The sequence below is a fragment of the Arvicanthis niloticus genome, chromosome 9 (genome assembly GCF_011762505.2).
Source record: "Arvicanthis niloticus isolate mArvNil1 chromosome 9, mArvNil1.pat.X, whole genome shotgun sequence".
Taxonomy (NCBI): Eukaryota; Metazoa; Chordata; class Mammalia; order Rodentia; family Muridae; genus Arvicanthis; species Arvicanthis niloticus.
Window position 1 is genome coordinate 64,270,632 of NC_047666.1, and position 24,079 is coordinate 64,294,710.

The following is a 24,079-nucleotide window of genomic DNA, read 5'->3' on the forward strand; positions in this document are numbered from 1 at the left end:
TCTTCATTTCAGAGTTAACCAGGGACTGACTCAAGGGCATACAAAATGGCCAGCCTTCAAAGACCCCCATTCTACGGGCTATTATTACCAGAAAGGGTCAGACAGCTCTGCAGGGGTAAGGTGGAAGGGTGTCCCTGCACTCAAGAAGTTGCAAGGAGAAAAAGGTGTAATAGGGTCTGCATACAGTGGGGGCGTTAAATAGAAATGCAGAGGCGCCCCTACCCCAAGCCCCTTGCCGCCAAAGTAAGTGCACGCGAACGCTGTCAAGAGTACCCTTTTCGGGGACCTTAGTGTTCACTGTACCTTTTCATAGAATGCTTAATTAGACAATTCAATTCCTCACGTAGATGGCCTCTCCAGGGACTTCTAACCACCTTTTCTCCGTATCGTGAATTTGGTTGGGTGGGGTTTATGTGTTTGTTCGGTTTTGAATTTTGTTTATTGGGGCACACATCACTAGCTAAACTATGAAACGGGAAGTTCTATTTTTGGAATTTTGAGACAGGGCCTCCCTGTGAAGCCCTAGTTGGCTTCAAACTTGTGATACTCAAGGCTGTGCTTCAGGTAGGAGTCACCACCCTGGGCTGATCCAGGGATTTATAAATGGATTTGAAACGTGAATCTCCTGAAATGTGATATAAAATTGCATGTCATGCTTGACATTCAACATTTTTTTATGGAAAAACTGCTGGTGGCTTTATCCAGGGCAGTTGTTTTTTTTAAAAAAAAACAAAAAACTGGGCCTCTTTGAAAGTCTGTGTTGTTCTGGAAACAGGAAAAATGATGTTCTGAGAAAATAAAACCACTTGCATTTAAAAATCTTTTTTTCAGGCTGTGGTGGTCCATGCCTGTAATCCCAGCTCTTGGGGGGCAGAGACAGGTGGATAGGGAGCTCCAGGCCAGCCTAGGTAACCTTGACTCAAAGTTTTAAAAAATTAAAAAACTTTATTCCAGGCATCCTCTTGATATACCTGAGTATATCAAGACAAACACTTGTAAACTGAAGTGCCCAGAAAGGAGCTGCAAGTTCTGAACATTCTAGAATGGCTGATTAATTAATTAGAACTTTAATAATAGTAGAGAGAAGAGAGTGTTGCAGATCCAAGGGCAGATTATCCTGGCCTATCCTTAACTCTCCATAGCTATTTATTATCCACCGTTGTGTGTGTCCTAACGTCTTTGTGACCATCACCTAAAACCTTTTCTTTAATTTATTTACTTTATATCCCAATATCAGTCCCCCCTCCTCTCAGTACCCCTCACACAGATCCTCCCCCCATTCTCCCCTTCTCCTTTAAGAAGGGGGAGCCCCCCTCTGAGTATCACACCCACCATCACCTACCCCCCCACCCCTACACATCAAGTCACTGCAGGCACATCCTCTCTCACTTCTGAGGCCAGACAAGGCCAAGGCAGCCTAGTTAGGGGGACAGAATCCACAGGCAGGCAGGTGACAGATTCAAGGATAGCCCCCACTCCAGTTGGGGGACCCCTATGAAGACCAAGGTGCACATCTGCTACATATATTCAGGGACCCTAGGTCCAGCCCATGTTTACTCTTTGGTTGGTGGTTCAGTCTCTGGGAGCCCCCAAGGATTCAGGTTAGTTGATTCTGCTGGTCTTCCTGTGGTACCCCTGTACTCTTTGGACTGAAACCCTTTGGAATGTGTTACTGGACCATTAGCTGCCACTAACCCAAAAGCTGAGAATATCATTGGATAGCCTCTAAGGTCCGTACATAACATGGTCTCCTTAATTATAACTTGCCCACCTGATGCTTCCACAAATGTACTTGAAAAGTGTTTATCTGTAACTTTCTTTGTTCTGTTACTACAAGAACTTTTATTGTTGGACAATGGAATTTGGGGTAACTAGGATTTGGTCATTTATATTTGACTCCATGATAAACTACCTCCTGTCCCCTTTGAGGAGAGTAACCCTATGAAACATACCTTGGGCTTATCAATAAACTTCCTAGTTTGGGGGAGTCGTTCTTGACTTGGTAATTTTTTCCATGCTTGGGGGAAGTGTTCATTGTTCGTCTCCAGGAGGAAAGTGTGTGGCTGAGAAAGGGAGCTTATTTAGTAATGAGCAGGGACCACATATGACTAGGATGGTGAGACCTGTATGTCCCCTACTGTAGTAATGAGTAGAGACCCCTTATGACTAGGATGGTGAGACCTGTATGTCCCCTAATGTAGTAATGAGTAGAGACCCCTTATGACTAGGATGGTGAGACCTGTATGTCCCCTACTGTAGTAATGAGTAGAGACCCCTTATGACCAGGATGGTGAGACCTGTATGCCCCTACTGTAGTAATGACTGGGGATGGCTTATGACTAGGATGGTGAGACCTATATGTCCCCTACTGTAGTAATGAGTGGGAATGGCTTATGACTAGGGTGGTGAGACCTGTATGTCCCTACTGTTGTTTACTCTTTTCTTAAGGCACAAGGAATTGAACTCAGGGCATTAGATATGCAAGGCAAGTCTCAGTCCCCTTTTTATTTTGAGACAGTGTTCCACTAAATTGCTGAGGCCGACCTTGAGCTTCAGTTCTTCTGAGTAGTTGAGACCCTGTGATTACAGGTCTACACCTCCAGGTTCAGCTGACCCTACTATTTGAGAATTGCCTTTGCCCAATTGAATTGGAAAAGCAGCCCTTTTAGTTCTGAAACTCAGTAATGGCGAAGCGCCTTGTGTTTCTTGTCCTCCTTTCTTGAGTAGAGCTCACAGTTTGCCACCCTTGATTCTGAGAGTGATATAAATATTAACATACTCTCCAAGTTCAGATAAATTGGCAGAGCCCACCCCCATTTTGCAAGTGCCTCCTAACCCTTGAAGTAAGTGTATCACTTACCATCTCTGAGTCAAGCACTTTTGGTTTCAAGGTGTCATGGTTGAAAGAGCACTAATTTTAATACCCAGAGTATTTGGTCCATTTTCCAGGTCAACACCTAACTGGGGAACAGACACCTGCTACTTGCCTCAAACAATTAATAGGACCAGGTGACTTAATGATATAAAAGACCTCTGTCACCTGCAAAGGGCTGTCAGCCAGCAGATGTGTGTACATCTTCAAACTCCAGGGAAGGACACAGATGCAGAGTGTCTGAGCTGCAAAGGCTCTGCAGAATTCACAAGCCTATGGTTTGCTTTTTTTTTTTTTTTAAGATGAGAAAGATCAGCAATAAAAGATGAGAGTTGACAAATGGCTTTATTGAAGGATACTAAATAACCAGCTGCTTTTGAATCTGTTAGCATTTTTTTGTTGGTTTGGGTTGTTTTGGGTTTGCGGTGTGTGTAGGTGTGTTGTTTTGTCACCTTCATTGTAACTTTGTTCCTTGGTTGGACTGTTTTTGTGCCAGGCATGGTTGCTCATACCTGTGACAAAGTCAGCAGCAACAACAAGAGACACACAGCCCCACAGTTCATTCAAGTCATCAGTTTCAAGATGAGCCATGTGAAACAGGATCCTCTCCTGTGCTGCCACCTGAATTTATTGGTAGTATTCTGCGGTTTTAATGGAATCCATTGGCATGATTTCCTCCCCTATTACCCCCACACACACACACACACATCAGATACTCCAGGAAGTGAATCAATAGGAGAAAGCCAGGCCAGACATGTGGATGTGTTGATGATGGTCTGATGTTTTAAATGAAATCCATTAGGAAAGGCTTCCCCACCCATACGCTCCCACCTCACCCAAACACTCAGAAGAAGTAGCAAAAGCCAAGGCCAGTCCTTCTAACCGAATGTCAGAGCCATAAAGTATATTTATTTCTACCCTTCCTCTTATCCTTTTTTGAGTACTCAATCTTAGGCAGCCTCACATGGTTGCTATAGAGACAGTGATGTCACTAGCTGCAATTCTGATGTCACTCCCTAGTCCCAACAAGGAGGAGGTGCATGGAAGGCTGGGGGAAGAAACAAGATCCTCAGCTGAGTAAGAACATCCCAGCATCTTCATTGACTTTAAACGTATATTCTGGAGTCTTCTGTGGTTCACTATTCCAGAGCTTCGGAGGTAGGAAAGCCCACTGGGCTGGGAAAATGGTCCATTTTCTGATCCCCTGTGGGTAGAAAGGAGAAGTGACGGACAGCTTTTTCATTTCAATCTCGGCTTCCTGCCTCTGCCCAGCCAGTTTTAGTTTCTGCTTTGAATCCTGTGGAAATACATGGGTTCCCTCAGCAGCATTCCATCCACCGAACTTCCACGTCAAGTTCAGAGTTACTTACAGGTCTGACCTGCTGTCTCAGGCCAGGCTTTTGTGGGCCCGAGGGAGTCCCTCCTTCCAAGTGTGATGTTGAGAGTAGAATACTGCCTGCCTTTTGGATTTTCCTGCTGTATTGTCTGGTTAATTCACATGCCCTTTTCTCTTCAGAACTCTGAGTAAAGTCATGATGGTAGATGAGTCTGATTTTACTCACTTGAAGCCTCGGAGTTCTTTAAACTGAAGCTGTGGTTAGGTGGCAGAGCACTGGGACCCAGCAAGCTGTCTGTAGCTGTGTGGAGTTGAACTGTCAAGTGTCGACAAGATCTGTTGGGTTTCTGTAGTGCTCCAAACACAGAAGGGACAGAAGGGGAGGAGGAGATAGAGACAACTAATAATCCATCCATATTAAAATGAATACTAAAATTTGGTTGAATGAGCTTCAAACCATGAAGGAACCCCCTCAGAGCCTGGTTTATACTGCCTACAATTTAGCTTTTTCATGAGTTTAGGAATCCTGAGAAATTAGGAAATGGGGTGGAGGGTCGAGTGTCTTCAGGTAGTCTTGTGGCCTAGAGTAGAGCAGGCCGAACCATACCTGCCTCGCTCAGCTGCCCGCCAATGTTCATGACTTGCACTCTTTTCCAGTTTGAGGTAATAATCACTTTGACATCCTCCTCCCATCTTTTCACACTGGCATCTTGTGATCTTTTTTTCCCTCATAACTGTATCCCAGGCATCTTTAGAACTCACTGTGTAGTTCAAGCTGGTCTCAAACTTGCAGCCGTCATTCTGCCATGGCCTCCCAAGTGATGAGATTATAAGCATGACTGATGACATCCAGATGTCTCACAGGCATATGTATGATGCGTATCTGTATGTACATATGTGTGCGCGAGAGAGAACCTGCACGGAGAGGTCAGAGGTTGATAACAGGTATTTTCATCAGTTGCTCTCCACTTGAGTCAGAGTTTCTACTGACCAGGTGTGGAGATGCAGATGTGAACCATCACACCCAGCTTGTTAGGTGAGTGCTGGGGATGGAGATGAGCCAGTGTGAAACAGAATCCTCTCCTGTGCTGCCACCTGAATTTATTGGTGGAATCCATTGGCATGATTTCTTCTCTCATAGTCCTCCACCTCAAATACTCAAGGAAATGAATCAAGGTTGTTACAGGTTGAATAGTAAACACTTTAGGAGTTGAGCCATCTCCCCAGCCCCCCTCACATTGGGGTGTGTGTGTGTGTGTGTGTGTGTGTGTGTGTGTGTGTGTGTATGTAGGCATATGCACCCAAGCCTACATGCTCAGAGGTCAGAGAAATATGTGTTGCTTACACTTGCTGCCTTATTAGTAGAGGCAGGGTCTGTCAGTAAACCTACACCTGGGCTGGTAGCTAGCAAGCCCTAGGATCCAATCTTTGTCTGCCCCCTTAGGGTTGATGTTACAGGCACAAGTGAGCAGTCACCTTTAGCTTTTGAGTTGGATGCTAGAAATTCAACCTCAGGCCTTGATGCTTATTCAGCAAGTATTATTGCTCACAAAGCCATCTCCCCAGCCTCACATTAGAATTTTTGAGGAACATTTTAAGTCAGTCCTTTGTGACCACAGAAAGTGCCAAATCTCATAGGTTAAAGAGCTACACTACTGGGAGGCAGAGGCAGGCAGATTTCTGAGTTTGAGGCCAGCCTGGTCTACAGAGTGAGTTCCAGGACAGCCAGGACTACACAGAGAAACGCTGTCTCGAAAAACCAAAAAAAAAAAAAAAAAAAAAAAAAAAAAAAAAAAAAAAAAAAAAAAAAAAAAAAAAGAGCTACACTACTTAAAGAAGTCTATTAAGTTCTATCCTTTTTCTTCTTCTGGGTTTCAGTTTCCCAGTTTATAAGATGAGCGTGTGAATTAATTGAAAGGTAAATAGTTACATTTATAATTTGACTTTTTATCTGTCAATTTAATAGATAACATAGAGTATGACTCCAGCAAGTTGTAACTTTTTGATTTTCCTTGTTTGTGACAACGTCACACTGTATCATCCAGAGTAGGCTATGCTAGCTATGTATCTCTGGCTGACCTTGAAATCAGGACAGTCTTTATGTCTCAGCCCCATAAGTGCTTGGGTCAAATGCGTGGGACATCACACCCAGTTCCAATCTTCAACTTATAAATACATTTATTACTTGACTTCCTTGATCTTTTGGGAATCATCCTTTATTGTGGGAAATGTGTACATTAATTTCAAAATCTGAAAAGCTTCGTGGATCATGTCTGTTATAGCGGTGCTTGGGCAGAAAGCAGCAGGATCAGGAATTCAACCCATCCTCAGTTATATTGTGAGTTAAGTTCAACATGAACTCTAATGAGTCTCTCTCCCAATAACAAAAACGCAAGAAAGTTTCTATATGCTTATGTATATATGCTATCATCCAGACAACTTGGGGAGTTTTCACAGACTAAAACAAGCTTTGTGTTTGCAGATATACACATGCACACTTACACACACAAATAGACTAAAAGCATTAGACTATATGTCAGCTAAGAGTCTGCCAGATATACTAAACTAGTGAGAACAATTTCTGTGAAAAGAGCACTAAACATTTTGGGATGTTCCTTTCTTAGCATTACTGGAATAGGAGGATCTAATGATAAAGTAATTTGCTGTGGTAAATTTGTCGAAAACATCGGATATTAAAAGATTAAAATATGATGCCTTACTGTCATAACTTATTTGAGCAAGCCATTTCTTTTTTTGTTCCAGGTTCTCCAATTTTAAGAAAGATGAGCTGCCTGGAATTACAAATGGGCAGGACTTTTATATTCACTCTTTCAACAGAAAATTACTAAGCACCAGCTTTAAAGGTACTAGCTATTGTGACAGATCCCAAGATGGGTTAGAAAATTGCTTTGTCTTCATAAAGCTATGTAATAAAGTAGAGAGAACACATGTGCACAGTTGGCACGTTAGGTAGGATGAAAAGGTAAAAGGAATTATGTTGGAGACTTTGAAGGAGGAGCAAGGACATTCAACTAGGAACTTAAGAAATTTGTCATGGATAGGATAACTGTGGCATGAGCTCAAGCGAGGATGGGGATTAGAGGAACATTCTGGAGGCACATATGCAATTAGTTAATATGCTGGGTGGTTATTCCAATAGGAGATTAAAATGCACTAATGTCCTCTATTGATGTCTCGGAAGAGCTAGGCTAAGGAAGTTAGTTGAACTGGATTCATGGCTTATAACTCTTTATAAGGACACATATTTCTCTCAAGAACCTCTCCCAAAGGCTTACAAAATGATCTCAGATCCAACAATCCAAGGCTCCTTGTCCACCTGCTTGCCTTCCAGCTTCCTAGTGAAGTGTGTTTGAGATTAGCCAATTGTTTTCATCCTTCAGTAAGCCACTCATTTAAGAGCAGAGAATAACAGTTGTCACTTGAGAAATCATTGGCCAAAAGTAGAATGATTTTTTTTTTTATCTGGGAACTCTCTAGAAGTCTCCATGTCACTTTGTGCCCCTCGCTTGTATGGATACCAAAGATAAGAAATCAAAATCATCATTAGGTAATAAGAGTGGAGTCCATATGTAAGCTTAGCCATTTTTCTCTTTCTTTGCAGAGTCCTTATATATTACATGGCAGGAGGGGTGGGTAGACTTAGGGATAGTGAAGACACCAATAAGGCTCATTCGGAGTCTTCCTTGTATCTCAAAACCCATCCTCAATAAGGGTAAGTAAGCACATCATTCCCTTACTCTCTTATGCTTAATTTGTATCCGTCTTAATTGTAGTGTGTTGGTAGCCTGAATAAGGCAATGGATTCTGTTGATTCAGTTGTTCTCTGTCAGAAGCAACTCAGTTGAGTGAAATATAGAGATGGAAAGATCTCTATATAGATCATAGATCTGATTTTGTGAGCATTCTAGGTCAAGCTGCTACTAAATCTTGCCTTTCTTGTCTAAACAGCCTTAATGTTAATTCTTTTCTTCATTCCCATGACAAAGCATAATATTTTATATAGAGGTGTGATTCATGACTATAGTACATGCCTAGCGTGTAAGAGGCCCCAGACTCCATCACTAGTACTATCACGCCCCCCCAAAAGGTAAAATCTACATATTGTGATCTGTTGAGAACAATACAGGGTTTGACGTCATTAGTATGAACTTCTCTGCAAACAAAACAAAACAGTAAAATACAAAAGTAAATACTAGAAAACCTTCTAAATTATCTGTCCTAGTCTGCTTGCCAGTACTATGATAAAACACTGACTAAAAACAACCTGGGGAGGGAAAGCTTTATTTCCTCTTACAAGTTGTTCATCCAAGACCCTGGGAGGAGTAGGCCTAGCACCCACACACAGTGGGCTGGGCCATCCAGTATAAGTTACCAATCTAGAAAATGTGCCACCAAGTTGCTCACAGGCCAATCTGGTGGAAATAAGTCCTCAGTTGAAGTTCCCTCTTCCTGGTGTATCATGCAAACAGTCAATATGGGCCATCACACTCTCTGTCCTGGCCCAGAAATTCTCAGTACATTAGAATCACCCAGAACGCTTACGGGAACATTTTAATAATATGTCTTTATTATGTTTATTTGGGGGGAAGTGTACCATGATGTGCATGCACGTGGAGCTCAGAAGACAGCTTGTAGGGGTCAGTTACCTCTCTTCACCACATGGGTTCTGGAAATCTAACTTAAGTTGTCAGGCTTAGTGACAGATGCTGAGACACCTCGCTGGCCCTCTTAAGAAATTTAATGCTTAAATTTTCTCAATGCAAAAAGCACATGAAAAAAATTTTTTAGAAGTGCTATTCAACATTTTTTTGAGAAAGATTTTATTGCTACAGTGACACACTTCCTCCAACAAGGCCACACCTACTCAAACAAGGCCACACCTCCTAATAGGCCACTTCCTGGGCCAAGCATAGTCAAAGCATCACAGTCATCTGTAGAGATAAACACTTGTGAGAAATCATGCTGCAGGTGAGAGCTGAGGTTGGAGATCCACAGTTGAGTGGGGTTTAAGTAGTGCTTTGGACAGGTCTCTGGAAAGCATGGCTCCTGCTACCTGCATCTCTTTCTTTCTCGTTATTTCTCCTATTCATGTAACCTTTTTGGTGACTTTTCTCATTTTTTTTTTTTAATATTTCCAGATGGCGGATAGGGTTGACTGGTTACAAAGTCAAAGTGGCGTTTGCAAAGTTGGTGTCTATTCACCTGGAGACAACCAACAGCAAGACTGGAAAATGGTAAGGTCACCTTCCTTGGCAGCACTAGTTGGGGACATTTGGACTGTCGACAAATTATTCTCTTCTTCATTTTGAAGATGGCTAAAGTGACCTCATGTAGAACAAACCTTCCCAATTTACCCTGACAAGTTCTACAGTTTATGATGGTTCATATTTCAGTCTTTAATTATGTGTTCCTGGGCATGGCTTGTGCATGTGAGTTCGACCAGAAGAGGGTGTGCAATTCCCTGGAAACTGGAGCTACAGCCAGTTGTGAGAGACCATGTGAATGCTGGGAGCCAGACTCTGCTCCTCTGCAAGAGTCGTGGGTGCTCCTGTCTGTGTGCCTGTGCTTGCTATTTAGTGTGAGAAATAGGCTATGGTTAATAAAAATTACGTATTACAATGATAAAATTTTCAGTTTTAAACAACTGCAGCTTAGAAATAACTATCTCTGGGCTGGCTCAGGGGGTGAAGGACTCACCACCAAGCCTGATGATTTGAGTTCAATCCCTGGAACCCACATGGTGGAGGTCAGAAACAACCAAGGAAACTTGCCCTCTGACCTCCACACAAATGTTGTCGAATAAACCCTGCTTCCAATCAATCAGTCATTGTAGAAAATATACATAAATGTCCCCAAGGTATATCAGAAAGATTTCCTGAAATTCAGGATGGCTTAAGATGCTGAGAAATCAGAAGTGACAGTGACACTGCACCTTAAGCATCCAGGACGCATCTAATAAAATGCTTCACATTTATTAAGTGCTTACTGGGGAGGCTGGGGTGGGCCCAATAAGAAAATGAAAGTCACACCTTTAACGTTTTAAAATTGTTTCCTGAGGGAAGGTAGTACACTATTGAAAGATACAAAGGAAAGACTTCAGGATTCTACAAATGTAGAAAGTTAATATTAAGCCACCCTCATTCAAAGGCTGTTTGGACACAGATGGGCGGCACAGCTCTTCTCACCCCTTGCAGCCATGTAGTGTCCTCTACTGATGAGGGCCACTGCCCAGAGACAGAAATGCTTAGCGGACTCAGAGACAGAGTCACAAAGCAAGATGAGTTTGCAGCAAATGACCATAACTGACCTTCACAGACAATAGGCTATAATACCAGAAACATTCACATACATTGGGAAGAATTCTCTCTTTTTTAAGGTCTTGGGCCAGTGAGATGGATCAAAGGGCACAGATGCTTGCCGCCAGGCCTGGTGACTGTGTCCATGTCCCAGACCCAAATACTGAAAGGGTGAAAGAGGAGAAGTGACTCCCACAGGTTGTCTTCCCTCTGCACACATACAGGTACACACACATCACACTTGCATGTGCTCACACACAAGCATGCATCCACACTGTAACTCAAAACTAAAGGTTCCATAGTCCAGTGCATTCATTACTCTGTCCTTACTCAGAAGACCAACATGTCATGTTAAGTGCCTACCTGAGTTTATACCAACTCTATTTTCCTACCAATAGGAGCCAAACCCCTGAGAAATCTTCACAAGACATGTACATATATCAAAATGTCAAAGTAAAGACCCCCAAACAGCCTCCATTGGATGTTTTATTCATCCCTGCCCTTTTGTGTAGAGAAGCAAAATGCAAACCAACCAAACAAAACCTCATCAACTTTCACTAAGCAAGAAGTACCCTAGGAGATCCAAAACCAAAACTGACTTCTGCTGTGGTGACCCACTCCTGAGAAACAGTGTAAACCTTGAATATAGTTTAAGATGTAAGTACAATTTGGTATCAGTCTGGCACTTGAAGTTATGTAAGTAACCACTGGACATTAATTAAAAAACAGTTTGGGGTCATTTGACAAATGGATTTTCTGAACAATAATTGTTCTATGTGTTTCATGTCAAGCATTCCATGTAGGGTCATTTCAAGCCAGGCATGGTGATATAACTTCTGACTCCAGCTCTCAGGAGGTAGAGATGGAAAAAGTTGGATTAGAGATGTTTAATGAGCTAAATATGGAAGAGATAAGCAGGACTGAACATACAGTTACCTAAAGTAAGCTGCGGAAGCATACGGTCTCTGAGCAGAAAAAACTAAACCCATTATCTTCTGGTGTTCTTCTCCATGAGCATGAAATGTTTTTGGTTTTGAAAGGAGAAAAAATGATTTGACGGTCTCCTTCCACACAGCTCAGGATGCTATTGTGTAAGGGAGGTGGGGGCTGTAGGAACAGCAGACTCTGATGGAAGAGAAAGGGAGGACTCAGTCTCTGAGGCACTCAGAGATGGTTTTGTGTTTCCATCAATACCTGTAGCCTACAGAGTTGTGGTTTTGGTCTTTTTTTTTTTTTTTTCCCCAGAGCTGAGGACCGAACCCAGGGCCTTGCACTTGCTAGGCAAGCACTCTACCACTGAGCTAAATCCCCAACCCCAAGCCTACAGAGTTGTAACACAGCATTCCAAGAATCAGAATCAGATAGTGTGGACGGCTATAGAGGATACTTTGCATTTAGACATAGATTATGGACAATCTATAGTTTTATAGTGACAGACAGGATTGTTTTCAACAAATCTCTTCCATTCTATCTTCCATTCTACTTGGATAAGAATCCTGGTGATCATGCCATGAGCCTTGTTATGTGCATGTTAGCCTGACGGCCTCATTACATCAGCTGGACTAGCAGTCCTTGTGAGGAAGTGACTGCACCCTGAGATGAAGATGTTAAGTCTGAGACACTGGCTGCAGCAGGCCTGAGCACAGTTAAATCTAACACCTTTTCTAGTCTCTGCAGGCACCCATATGCATGTACACACACACACACACACACACACACACACACACACACACAGAGGCATACATATGCACACAAAGAAATTTTTTTTTTAATTACTGCTATGGAACAAATAGTAGTCAGTAACCTTTTAAGTATTTTATTTTTATTTTATGTATATTTTTTTTCTGTGCACCCGGCATGTGCCTGGTGCCTACAGAGGCCAGAAGAGAGTATTGGGTCCCCTGGAATCAAAGTTATAAGCAGTTGTGACCATCATGCGTCCTTAGTGCTGGGAATCAAACCCAGGATCTTTGGAAGAATAAGTGTTCTTAACTACTGAGTTACTCTCCTGCCAATAGCTGGTAACTTTTACTTTTATAAGAAACTAGTAGTTTGATGACATATTAGAAATTTTATAATAAAACACTGTCCTTTTCTAAATGGGTCATATTTGTGGTCATTCCTAAATTGACAGAATTCTTTATATTTGATAGCAAAGTAAGCATATACATGTACATGGTTTAAAGTTTTTACCACATATAGATTACAGTAAGTAGATATAATATATGTTATGTGCTTATAATAGCTCATGTCCATCATAGAGTTTGTATCTGCACAAAACTAATCACCCAAAGTTATTAATCCCCCAATTATAAATCAATTCATTGATGTTGGTTAGCCATGGGAAGCCACTTAGCATGTCAAGATTTTGCTGTGTCAAATAATTAGGTACAATTTCCCCATTTTTTTCTGAAACTATACTTATAATAATAGACATAAATTTAAAAACAACAGCTACTGAATGAGGGTGACAGGGACCCTAACCCCAGCTATCAGGAGGTAGAGACAAGCAGGTTCTGTGAGTTTGTGGACAGTTAGGCCTACACAGAGAAACCCTACCTTGAAAAACAGGGGGAAAAAACAAAAACAACACACACTCACACAGAAAAGCCACCAGATAGACCTCAGAAAACAGTGATGGGCACCAGTACTAGCTCATTGCAGGTATAAACACCCTGTGATCTTCAGGATGTACCATCAGGAACCATAGAAGCGGCATGATGTAGCATCTGAGAACATGGGCTTCAGAGCAGATGGCCTGGTTGGGATTCTAGCTTCATCCCTAAGTAATCTTATAATTTCAAACAGCTAACATAACTTGATCTTTTAGTTCTTTGATTCTCTCCCTTGTAAAATGAAGAAAGCAAGAGAAGCAACACTTAGGATGGTAGCCTTAAAATCGTGTCTGGTCTGTAGTAAATGTTCACTAAATGTGGATCCCTTCTGTTAATTAAGATGCTGGGGCCAGCTGGCCTTTGTGGTTGTTCTGTGTGTCCTGTATCTTTGCTGTGTTACAACTGGGTGAAACCCTGTCTGCTTTTCAGGATGCATCAACAGATCCTGTCCGAGTGCTCAGCTGGCTCCGCAAAGACCTGGAGAAAAGTACAGCAGGGTTCCAGGACTCGAGGTTCAAGCCTGGAGAGACTTCATTTGGGGAGGAAGTGGCTTACCCAGTGGACCAACGAAAAGGTTTCTGTGTTGATTATTACAATACCACCAACAAGGGCAGTCCAGGGAGATTGCATTTTGAGATGTCTCACAAGGAGAACCCTCCCCAGGGCCTCATTGCCCATGTTGGAAATGGAGGTTCCATAGACGAAGTTTCCTTCTATGCCAACCGCCTCACAAACCTAGTGATCGCCATGGCCCGAAAGGAGATCAATGAGAAGATCCATGGCACTGAAAACAAATGTGTCCATCAGTCATTGTATATGGGGGATGAGCCCATCCCCCACAAAAGCTTGAGTACAGTAGCCTCTGAGCTCGTGAACGAGACAGTCACTGCATGTTCCAAGAACATTGCCAGTGACAAAGCTCCCGGCTCTGGAGACAGGGCTTTGGGGTCATCACAGGGCCCTGGTCTAAGATACACAAGCACTCTGAAGATCAAGGAGAGTACGAAGGAAGGCAAGTGTCCAGACGACAAGCCTGGTTCTAAGAAGTCTTTCTTCTATAAGGAAGTGTTTGAATCTCGGAATGCAGGAGATGCCAAGGAGGGTGGGAGGTCCTTACCTGGAGATCGAAAACTGTTCAGGAGCAGCCCGGACAGGCCTGATGACTTTTCAAACTCTATCAGTCAAGGGATCATGACCTATGCCAACAGTGTAGTGTCTGACATGATGGTCTCCATCATGAAGACGCTGAGGATCCAGGTGAAAGACACAACCATTGCCACTATTCTGCTGAAGAAGGTGTTGATGAAGCATGCAAAAGAGGTCGTCTCCGATCTCATCGACTCCTTCATGAAGAACCTCCACAGTGTCACAGGGAGCCTCATGACTGACACAGACTTTGTCTCAGCCGTGAAACGAAGTTTTTTTTCTCATGGAAGCCAAAAGGCCACAGATATCATGGACGCCATGCTGGGCAAGCTATATAATGTGATGTTTGCCAAGAAATACCCTGAGAACATCCGGAAAGCCAGGGACAAATCTGAGAGTTACTCCCTTATCTCCATGAAATCACGGGCTGGGGACCCAAAGCTCCCAAACTTGAACTTTGCGATGAAATCAGAATCAAAACTGAAAGAAAATTTGTTTGCCACATGCAGACCTGAGAAAGAGAAGACGTGTGCTGAAACTCTGGGCGAGCATATTATTAAGGAGGGACTGAACATGTGGCACAAGAGTCAGCAGAAATCTCCTGGCTTGGAGCGAGCTGCAAAACCGGGTACCACTGCTCCACCGGAGGTCTCCTTTGAGTGCCCGGATCCTAGCGAAGCAATCCCTCCTCACCAACCTCAGCCACCAGAGAATTTTGAAAATTTTGTGTGTGAATCAGACTCCTGGGCCAAGGACCTGATTGTTTCCGCCCTGCTTCTGATTCAGTACCACCTGGCACAGGGAGGAAGGATGGATGCTCAGAGCTTCCTGGAAGCTGCTGCCAGCACCAATTTTCCCAACAAGCAGCCTCCTGTAGTTCACGAAGAGTGCAAACTTAAGCCTCCTCCCCATAAGATATGTGACCAAGAACAAACAGAAAAGAAAGATCTGATGAGTGTCATCTTCAATTTTATCCGGAACTTACTCAGCGAGACCATATTCAAGGGTAGCCGTAACTGTGAATCCAAGGTACACGAGCAGACCATTAAGGAAGAAGAGATCAACCTGTGTGAAAGGCCTATGACTCCATGTGAAAGGCCTATTACCCCGCCTGCCCCGAAATTCTGTGAGGATGAGGAGCCCACTGGTGGTCCCTTATCTGGGCTAACCAAGATGGTCGCCAACCAGCTAGACAGCTGTATGAATGGGCAGATGGTGGAGCACCTGATGGATTCAGTGATGAAGTTATGCCTCATTATTGCCAAGTCCTGTGACTCTCCCTTGTCGGAGCTGGGAGATGAAAAGTGTGGGGATGCCAGCCGGCCAAATTCTGCCTTCCCAGATAACTTATACGAGTGCTTACCAGTCAAGGGCACAGGGACAGCTGAAGCCCTCCTACAGAATGCCTACCTTGCCATCCATAATGAACTGAGAGGTTTGTCAGGACAGCCACCCGAGGGCTGTGAAATCCCCAAGGTGATCGTCAGCAACCACAATCTGGCTGATACCGTTCAGAACAAGCAGCTGCAAGCTGTCCTTCAGTGGGTGGCTGCCTCAGAGCTCAATGTCCCTATTCTGTACTTTGCTGGTGACGATGAAGGAATCCAGGAGAAGGTAAGAAACACCAGAAAGCTTTCCCATAGGTTAACTTGGGTCTTATGGTTGGCGTGTTTTTCTGAATGGGAACACAGCGATGGGAAGGGGAGAACCAGACAGAAAGAATTTGAAGATTATGCCTCTCAACAGAGGTAAGAGTAAACTGAGATTAGATCACAAACAACCAGAAAAAAACAGCACGAGTGGGAAGGAGAAATGGTGTCTTCTCCATTTCTGCATTTATCTATTGTGTCAGGAGCACAAATGAAAATTCTCAGGAGACTCAGTATAGGAATCAGTCAAAAGTCTGCACGTGAGGCTGCCTTTTTGTTTGTTTGCTTGCTTTTTCTCATGATTCTGTACCTGTGGCTCTCTGGTAGCCTGTTGTAGTCACTGAACTCTTGGTCTGGACTCTTAGCCTGCATACTGGGCTGTTGGACATCAGGACTTTAACTAAACAAATCTGCCGCTTTTTAGCTTTCTCCCAGAGCCTCTGTTTTTCCCCAGCAGTACAACAGAGAGTCAAAATTCAGGAGTAAAGTTAAGAAAATTACTGCTAAATCTGTGTGGGTCCTTCCCAAGTTCCTTGCATGTTGGAGGTCTATGATTGAAAATAGGATGTAAACGTGGATTTATCCCCATAGGGTCAGGCACTTGTCTTGAGGGAGTAGTACATGTATGAGAGAGGTATGAGATCGGATGTCAGTAGAGGGCCTCACTCTTCCTGTGTTCTATAGGGCTGGCTTCCTTCTTTCTCGGGGGAAAATGTAGGCATGGAGTAGAACTCCGTGGAATTGGAGGAGGTACATCCTCTGGTCCATGTGTTCTGTTGTTTCTCATTTGGAAAGTAGAGTTTGAATGTAGGTGGGGATTATCTACGGTTATGGGTTTTTTGGGCTTCTCTTTGCCGTAACTCCTACCTGATGAAGTGCCACGAAGGCCTGTACATAAGGCACTTCACACTACTTTCCTGCTTGCCTCCAGAACAAACCCCTCTGCAGTATGTTTTTAACTTAAGCTTCCAGCCTTTGACCAAATTTTCCTATCATCCATCTTCTATCAAGGCCAGACAATATTTTCTTTAGTTCTCAGGATCAGTTTATCTTAATTGATCTACAGTGTGGCAGACAGTCCAAGAAAATCAAAGGCAAACTTCCCATGACCATCTCGACAGAGACAAGGACTAGTCTCTAGAGTGGAGGACCAATGGCATAGGGCAGAGTGTGTGGCCCAGAAGACATGGAGGGGAAAGGGCTTTCTCCTTTAATAAATTGGATGAATAACCTCTGAAACTGGGAAGACACAGAATCATGTAACATGCAGATAAGATTGCATCAAAGCTAAGAAAGAACCAGGTTGAGCTTAACTTCAGTCAGGACATAACTTAGCAAGACTGCAGTTGTTACTCAAAAGGCATCATAGAGCATCCTCACTGGCAGCCTCCTTTCTGACTTACTAGGACACAATCTTCATCTTTAGCAATATATCCAGCTGATATGTCTGCAGATAGCCTTGATAACGGGGTTATCATATCTGTCTGACAGCCAGGAAGATGTAGAGTAAGTTATTTATCTGTCATCTTCTAGCTCCAACACTGGGACTCTGGCAAACTCTGTGTCTCTCAGTGTTTCCAGTCCATACACTACAATTGTTTTGGTCCACAGTGGTCAGCAGGAGGAAGGGAGAGTATATTCTGGCAAATATTTCAGACAAGTAAGCAAGCTAAATGCAAGCACAGCCTCCATGTGCAGCATATGAAAAGCTTCTATTCTGTAGCCATCTTTCCAACCCACCATACATAACATACACAATTCATTCTGCTGATGGATTTTGAATTAAAGTTCTGTAATGTATTTGTCTGACTAGGACAATAGACTTGTAAACCCTTTACACAGCTTTGTTAATTCTGGAGAAAAATATGTCCTCCCGTTATTTCGTTGACAGGCCAGTAGGAAGGATGGTCAGCAGCAGTTTCAATGGTTGGTAAAACATACAGCAAAGAAACTACCTAAAACCAATTGGTTTTCTTTTGGAAAGACACTGATGTATGCAAATATCACCATGCTGAAGCAGTTTGCTGAACCTAAGACTGGGACCCAGGAACCCCACTGCCTTCAACACTATAGAATTTGTTTTTAATATGTCATGTGGATGCAAGATCAAACCCCAAAATTTAAAAAGATTGAACACTGAAAACTGTCTCCTCATATCTCTTCTTTATTGGCCTCTCTACAGAAAAGCCAGACTTCTCTATTCCTGGGGTGTTCTTCCAGAAATACATATGTGTGTACATATAGAGCTGATGTATACCCATGTCTTTTTTTAGTACAAGTGGTTACATGCATTTATAAGCAACAGAATGCAACACATTTGTCATAATTTACATGTATAATACATGTGAGATAATTCATATGCACACACTAGAGAAACACATACATACATATATGTACATGCACCATCATATATATGGTAGAATATACATACACACATACATAAGATAGAATACCCATGCAAACATATAACTTATAAAGATGCATACATTATAAAGGTACATATTCTGAAACAGTTTTTATAATTTTGTTTTGTTTTGCTTTTTAATTTGTTCTTTACCAGGGTCTTGCTGTGTAGCTCAGGCTGGCCTTATGCTCTCTGTGTAGCCCAGGCTGGTATCTAACTGGAGATCCTCCTGACGCAGCCTCCTGAGTAGTCTCTAGGGTTTTCTTTTGATTTCACCATATACAATTTAATCTAAGCTAAGAAAGTTTTTCCTTTAAATAATTTTTTGGGTTTCGCTTTGGGTTTTCCTTTAGTACTTTGAGATATTTTAAAGTTTTTAAGACTGGCTTTTTTATGGACATTTGCACATAAGGTGGAAGGTAGGGAGGTGGGGTCTTGTCATTTCTTGCTCTCCCCCTGCCTTCTATCTGATTCTTTCTGAACTTTCTGTTCTGTGCCATTGAATTGTCCATCTGCCTGTTCTTAGGCCAATGGCTGACTCTGTTTATTGTAGTCTTGTGAATTTTAAAACATCCCCTAAGACTGAGGACTCCTTATCTGTCTGTACCAGTGTTTTAGGTAGTTAGTTGAATTCGTTTTCTCACAGCTGTGACTAAATGCCTGACAAAAAAAGCAATGGATGGAAGGAGTGGCTCACTGTACCTTACAGTCTCCGAGGGGTACAGCCCCTCACTGCAAAGAAGGCTTGGAGACAGGAAGTGGAGGCAGGCTAGGAAACTGAAGTGCCTTCCCCTGTGACTCCCATCAGGAGTGCTCGTCATCTAAAGGTTCTACAGCCTTCCATAACAACACTACCATCCGATGACCAAGTATCCATCATCGTATACTACAGACACATTCACATTCAAACCCCAGCGCCGGTCTTCCCTGGTTATATCTCTGTTACTCGCCCCTACTGAGGGAAGATGAGCTACTTAGTGAGCTAGAGATGATCTTGGGCTATATTGTGAGACCTTGACTTAAGATGGTGGTGGTGGTGGTGAGATGGCTTCTTAAAGCAGCAGTTCAGGTGGGTTTCCACTCCCTCTGTTCTCCTCAACATATTTTTCATTTACTATAGATGTCATAGTGATAGATCATTGTGGATTGATTTGGTAAACATAAATTCAAATGACTAAAGATGTTGGCTATAACTCTATGTACCCCTTCATCCATTTGTGTTGATTCTTGGAGCAGTTCACTGCCTCCATGTCCTGTGCAGATCTCTTGCCCACATTCTGATGACAGTATTTCCTTCCTTGTTTGGAGTTGAGATTTGTTTGCCTGGTTTTTAAAACAGAGTCTCATATAGCCCAGGCTGCCCATTCTCTCTATTGCTAAGGATAGCCTTGAACCTCTGATCCTCCTGCCGAGGATGTGCTAGGTTCCAGTGCTTGGTTTACAGTTGTGTGGCACCATGCCCAGCTTATGTGGTGTATGAACTGAAGGCAGGGCTTTGTGCCTGGTAGACAGATGTTCTGCCAGCTGAGGCAAACATCCTCCAGCCAAGGATTCTACGTTCTAGAAACAACTCTCAAATGTTTGCTCTGTGTGAAGCATCTTTTAAAGAGCAAACATCAGTTCTGATGAATTTCTGATTTATCTTTTTTTTCCTGTGTGTTCCTTGTCTTCGTGTTATAACCTCATTACATATGTAGCTAGGGATGACTCTGGACTTCTGATCCTCCTGCCTCTACCTCAGGCTACTGAAGCTGTGTGCTTTTATGTCTTATCTAATATGAATAATTTCTGCCCAACTAATGTTGCTTTTCTGTGTCTTTGTTATGCTTGAATTAAGCCTCATATGCTAGGCAAGGCATTCTACCCCGGCCCTTTCCGGTGGTTCTCGACTGCATGCAGTTTTGTCCCCAGAGGACATGTGCCAAAACTGTCACAATAGAAAACACAGTTGCCAGTAGGGCAGAAGGCCAAGCACATAATTCAGCACCCTATAAAGCACAGAGTAACTTCCCAGTGAAGAACTGTGAACCTGTGAAGGAAGCAGTACGGACAGAGCTGGCTCATCCTAAGGTCACATGGACTTTCCTCCTTGTCTTGTGTCGGTTAATGCATCTCGAATGCCCTTGTGTTTCTTTGTGCCTTGTATGTTGATGTTGGTTCTTTGCATTTGTGTGTTTTTGACTTCTCAGTGTTAGGAATTAAACCCACAGCTTTATACACACTAGGCAGGTACTCCACCACTGAGTTACTGCTCCACCTATGGGTGGCTTTTGCGTACCCATCAGGAAGGGAACTAAATCTATCCCTTCACACAAGGACATGTGGGTGTTTCTGACTTACCCTCGAAAGGTCTGTGGGTATCCGACGCCTATGAATTTTCCAGCCACTTCACTAAGAAGCCAGTGGGTCATAGTGCTAGAGCCACTTGTTCTAATTGTGACTGTCCCTCATGTCTTTCCTTTTCTGCCTCCTTTTGGTTTATTTGAACATTTTCCGATGTCCCATTTGAATTTCTCTGTTGTGATATTTTAGGGGCTGTCTTGATTGGTTTGTTTTCTTTAATATGTGTTATTTTGTGGACCAGGAGTCTGTGTTAACTCCTATCTTTAAGAGTTAAAGGACAGTCATCCATTTGCACTGAAAACCACCGCTTCTCTTACTTGGCCTCCAGTTTCCTTGAGCTAACACAATCTTCTAGTGGTTGTCCTAGAACACTTCTGCTGGGGAGGAGTTCTCTTCTGTTTGTACTAGAGATCAAACCCAGGGTGTGCTAAACACTAGGCAAACACTGCATGAAAACTTTTTTTTTTTTTTTTTTGACCTTCATTCCTGAGGTGTATTTCTGCTGGATGAGGAATTCTGTTTTGGCCTTTCTTCTGTCAGCCGTGGTCTTTCTTCTTTTCCCCCCATGTGTGTATGTGGGCTAGGATCCTGAGGATGGGAAGCTTAAACCTTTGAGTCATGCTCACAAGCCCTGACCTCTGCTTGTCACATGTCTTTGGTCTTCAATAATTTTTTACTCTGTGTTTTCCTTCTGCGTTTTCCTCCATCTGATGCCCTCTTACTTTATGTGTTTAATGTCAATTTTAGCCCTAAAATTTCCACTTGGTTTCCTTTATCCCTCTTCATTCTTTATATAACATTGCCCTGTGCCTGAACTGGGGATTGAACACGGGATCGTGTGCCTGTTCCACCCCAGCAATGCTTCACTTGAGTCTGAAGCTCCCTGAGTCACTCAGGCTGGCTCTGCACTCCCTGTGTAACCAGGGTTTGAACTTGCAACAGTCCCGCCTCAGCCTTCCTGAGAACTGAGATGACAAGCCTGTGTACCAGGCTGGCTTGTTTTGTTCTTTATTTTCTGAAAACTGGACTAATCTGACTAAGCTGGCCCTCACTTCATAAAACATGCCGCCACAAACTTAAACACTCCTGCCTCTACCTCCTGAGTCCTGGAATTCCAAGCAAGCATCGTCACATCCAACAAAACTTTGTCTTGCTTATTTCAAGAACACTTACTTCAATTTCTGTTGTGGGAATTTTTCTTTCTGAAAAAAGTTGATGGGTTGGGGCCACAACCTATACTTTCTGTGCTTTTCTATAGTGAAAGCAGGATGTACAAATACAAGGTTATACCTGGAGAAGGTTTGGTGCCCTTAGGGTGTCAGGGGAATGACAGTGCTCTGTGCACATGGCTGGATGGCTCCTTCCACCCATTCTCCTCATTGTGTGCTTGGGAAGAGAACTAAACTTGTGATTCTGGGACCTGGACATAAGTTTGCTCTGTGGCTTTCCTGGAACATCACTCTGGCAGGCCCCTGCACTTTTCCAGGCACCATCTCCTGAGGTAGGACTGATCCCTGTTGTACCTCCAGCTTGAACACTCTAGGGTTCTGAGGTGTATGGGGAACAATCCCATAAGACCCAGGTTGGTCTTAGGGCAACAGAGGTGTACTACTGAGTTGTCCTCTTGCTGTGCGTGACACAACACCTGACAAGGGAACTTAGGGAGGGAGGGCTATTGTTGGCCCCCCAGTTCTGGAGTGCAGTCAATCCTCCATGGTAAGGAATTCATGGCAGCACATGACCTCCGTGGTGTGGAAGCAGAGGGTGGGGAATGCTTGTGTAGCTAGCTTGCTTTCTTCTTCCTGTGCTGTCTGAGACTCCAGCCTCGGGAACACTGCTGTCTACAGTGGAGGGTCTTCACACCTCAGTGACCCGAAGCTTTGATTTTAAAGTGGTTCTAGATCTTTAATTTCCAACCAATATAAGGCATCACTAATGGAGAGTGTTTTCCATTAGGGAGAGCACAGAATCTTAGAATTCTATCGGGGAACAAGAGCAGTGTTGACAAGTGCTCACTTTGAAGCACCGTCTTCAAGGGAAAAAGAGGTGGATTTGACTCAGTGAGAGGTCCCATTCTGTCTCACGAAGAGGGCAATACTGACATGTCTGTGTTGCTGGTGATGAGAGCAACGTCCGTAGCTTAAGTCTTCTTGGGCTAGGACTACTACGTGTTACGCACGCACAGGTGCTAGCTGCCGTCCACGTGCCGTAAAAAGTAAAATCCATTTGTTTGCTTGGAGTGAGAGGTAGCTCATGCCTACAAGCCTAGCTCTTGGGAGATGGAAACAAGAAGATCAACAGTTTGAGGCCAGCCTTAGCCACGTGAATCCCTGAAGGTCTGTCCTCGCCCCTCAGTCCCTCCTACTTCAGTTTCCCTGGGTCAGGTGGCTCCTGGGTTCCAGGTATGCAGGCATCTCCTGGTCTGTTTGGGGTCTGCTCTGCTCCTCCATCACCTTCTCTCTCCTCTCCACAGCTGCTTCAGCTCTCAGCCACTGCTGTGGAGAAAGGCCGCAGCGTCGGGGAGGTTCTGCAGTCGGTGCTGAGGTACGAGAAGGAGCGACAGCTGGATGAGGCAGTGGGAAACGTCACGCGGCTGCAGCTGCTGGACTGGCTGATGGCAAACCTGTGATTGGGGCCCACCCGGTGTTCCTGCAGTGGACCGAGTCCCCGCCCCCTCAGCCCCCTCCCCGCCGCACAGAGCCCTAAATTTCCCTCCGTACCACCCACACTAGACACGCCATCTAATGCTACTCACTGGATTTTGCAGATTTTCTTGTCCATGCGAGCAAGGACATAAATTAAAGATTACAGTTAAAGGGCAGCGTGAGTGTGGCTGATTTTTTTTGAAAAGGTAAGGCTGCAGCCTCCCTGAGAAAGCCAGACAGAGGGCGGGGACAGGGACAGAGAAGAGTGGCCTACTCACCCACTGGGTTCCATGCTGACCCTAGCGGTGAGCTCATTAAACTGTTCCCTTAAAATAAGCCCGGTTGTGGCTTATTTTCATTTCCATCCTTTAGAGTCAGGAGAACAGTCAGTCAGAATGATTCACATGTGTTGTGGATGTGACCTAGTGTCCAGAACTGTACCCACAGTTCAAGGTATCGGGGCATTTGGTGTGGCAGATGGAGCCAGTGAGATGGAACCTGGTTTCATCCCAGTGGCAAAAGAAAAAAAAAAAAGGTTCTACAGCTGGGTTCTCAGTTCTGTGTGGAGTGCAGGCCCGCAATGTTCACACTTGGGCAGTGGAGGCAGGAGGATCACATCGAGTCCAATCTAAACTACATTTATTTATGTATTGATTGGTGGGCAAGACACGTCTACCACAGCCCAGGTATGGAGATCAGAGGTCAACCTGTGGGAATCAGTTATCTTCTTCCCTGGCAAGGAAGAAAACCAG

General features: G+C 43.7%; 1 protein-coding gene across 2 annotated transcripts; it reads left to right on the forward strand.

Moving 5' to 3' along the window:
- Window positions 1–170: 170 nt before the first annotated feature.
- On the forward strand, window positions 171–23,503 carry Akap3 (A-kinase anchoring protein 3). Of its 2 annotated transcripts, none has more exons than XM_076940599.1 (6): window positions 171–243; window positions 6,972–7,072; window positions 7,831–7,941; window positions 9,368–9,463; window positions 13,570–15,900; window positions 23,156–23,503. In XM_076940599.1, the coding sequence occupies exons 4-6, from the start codon at window positions 9,368–9,370 to the stop codon at window positions 23,309–23,311; spliced, it is 2,583 nt and encodes an 860-aa protein (XP_076796714.1). In that variant the 5' UTR covers window positions 171–243; window positions 6,972–7,072; window positions 7,831–7,941; the 3' UTR covers window positions 23,312–23,503. The 2 variants fall into 2 exon arrangements, with proteins under 2 accessions (XP_076796714.1, XP_034368310.1); XM_034512419.1 differs by lacking the exon at window positions 171–243 and adding an exon at window positions 3,878–4,030.
- The last annotated feature ends 576 nt before the right edge of the window (window positions 23,504–24,079 follow it).

Excerpts from the sequence above, each read along its gene's own strand:
- Akap3 (XM_076940599.1), top strand. The coding sequence starts at position 9,368 with ATGGCGGATAGGGTTGACTGGTTACAAAGTCAAAGTGGCGTTTGCAAA. Across the intron at positions 9,464-13,569 it reads AACAGCAAGACTGGAAAATG|GATGCATCAACAGATCCTGT; the intron begins GTAAGGTCACCT and ends TCTGCTTTTCAG. Across the intron at positions 15,901-23,155 it reads ATGAAGGAATCCAGGAGAAG|CTGCTTCAGCTCTCAGCCAC; the intron begins GTAAGAAACACC and ends TCCTCTCCACAG.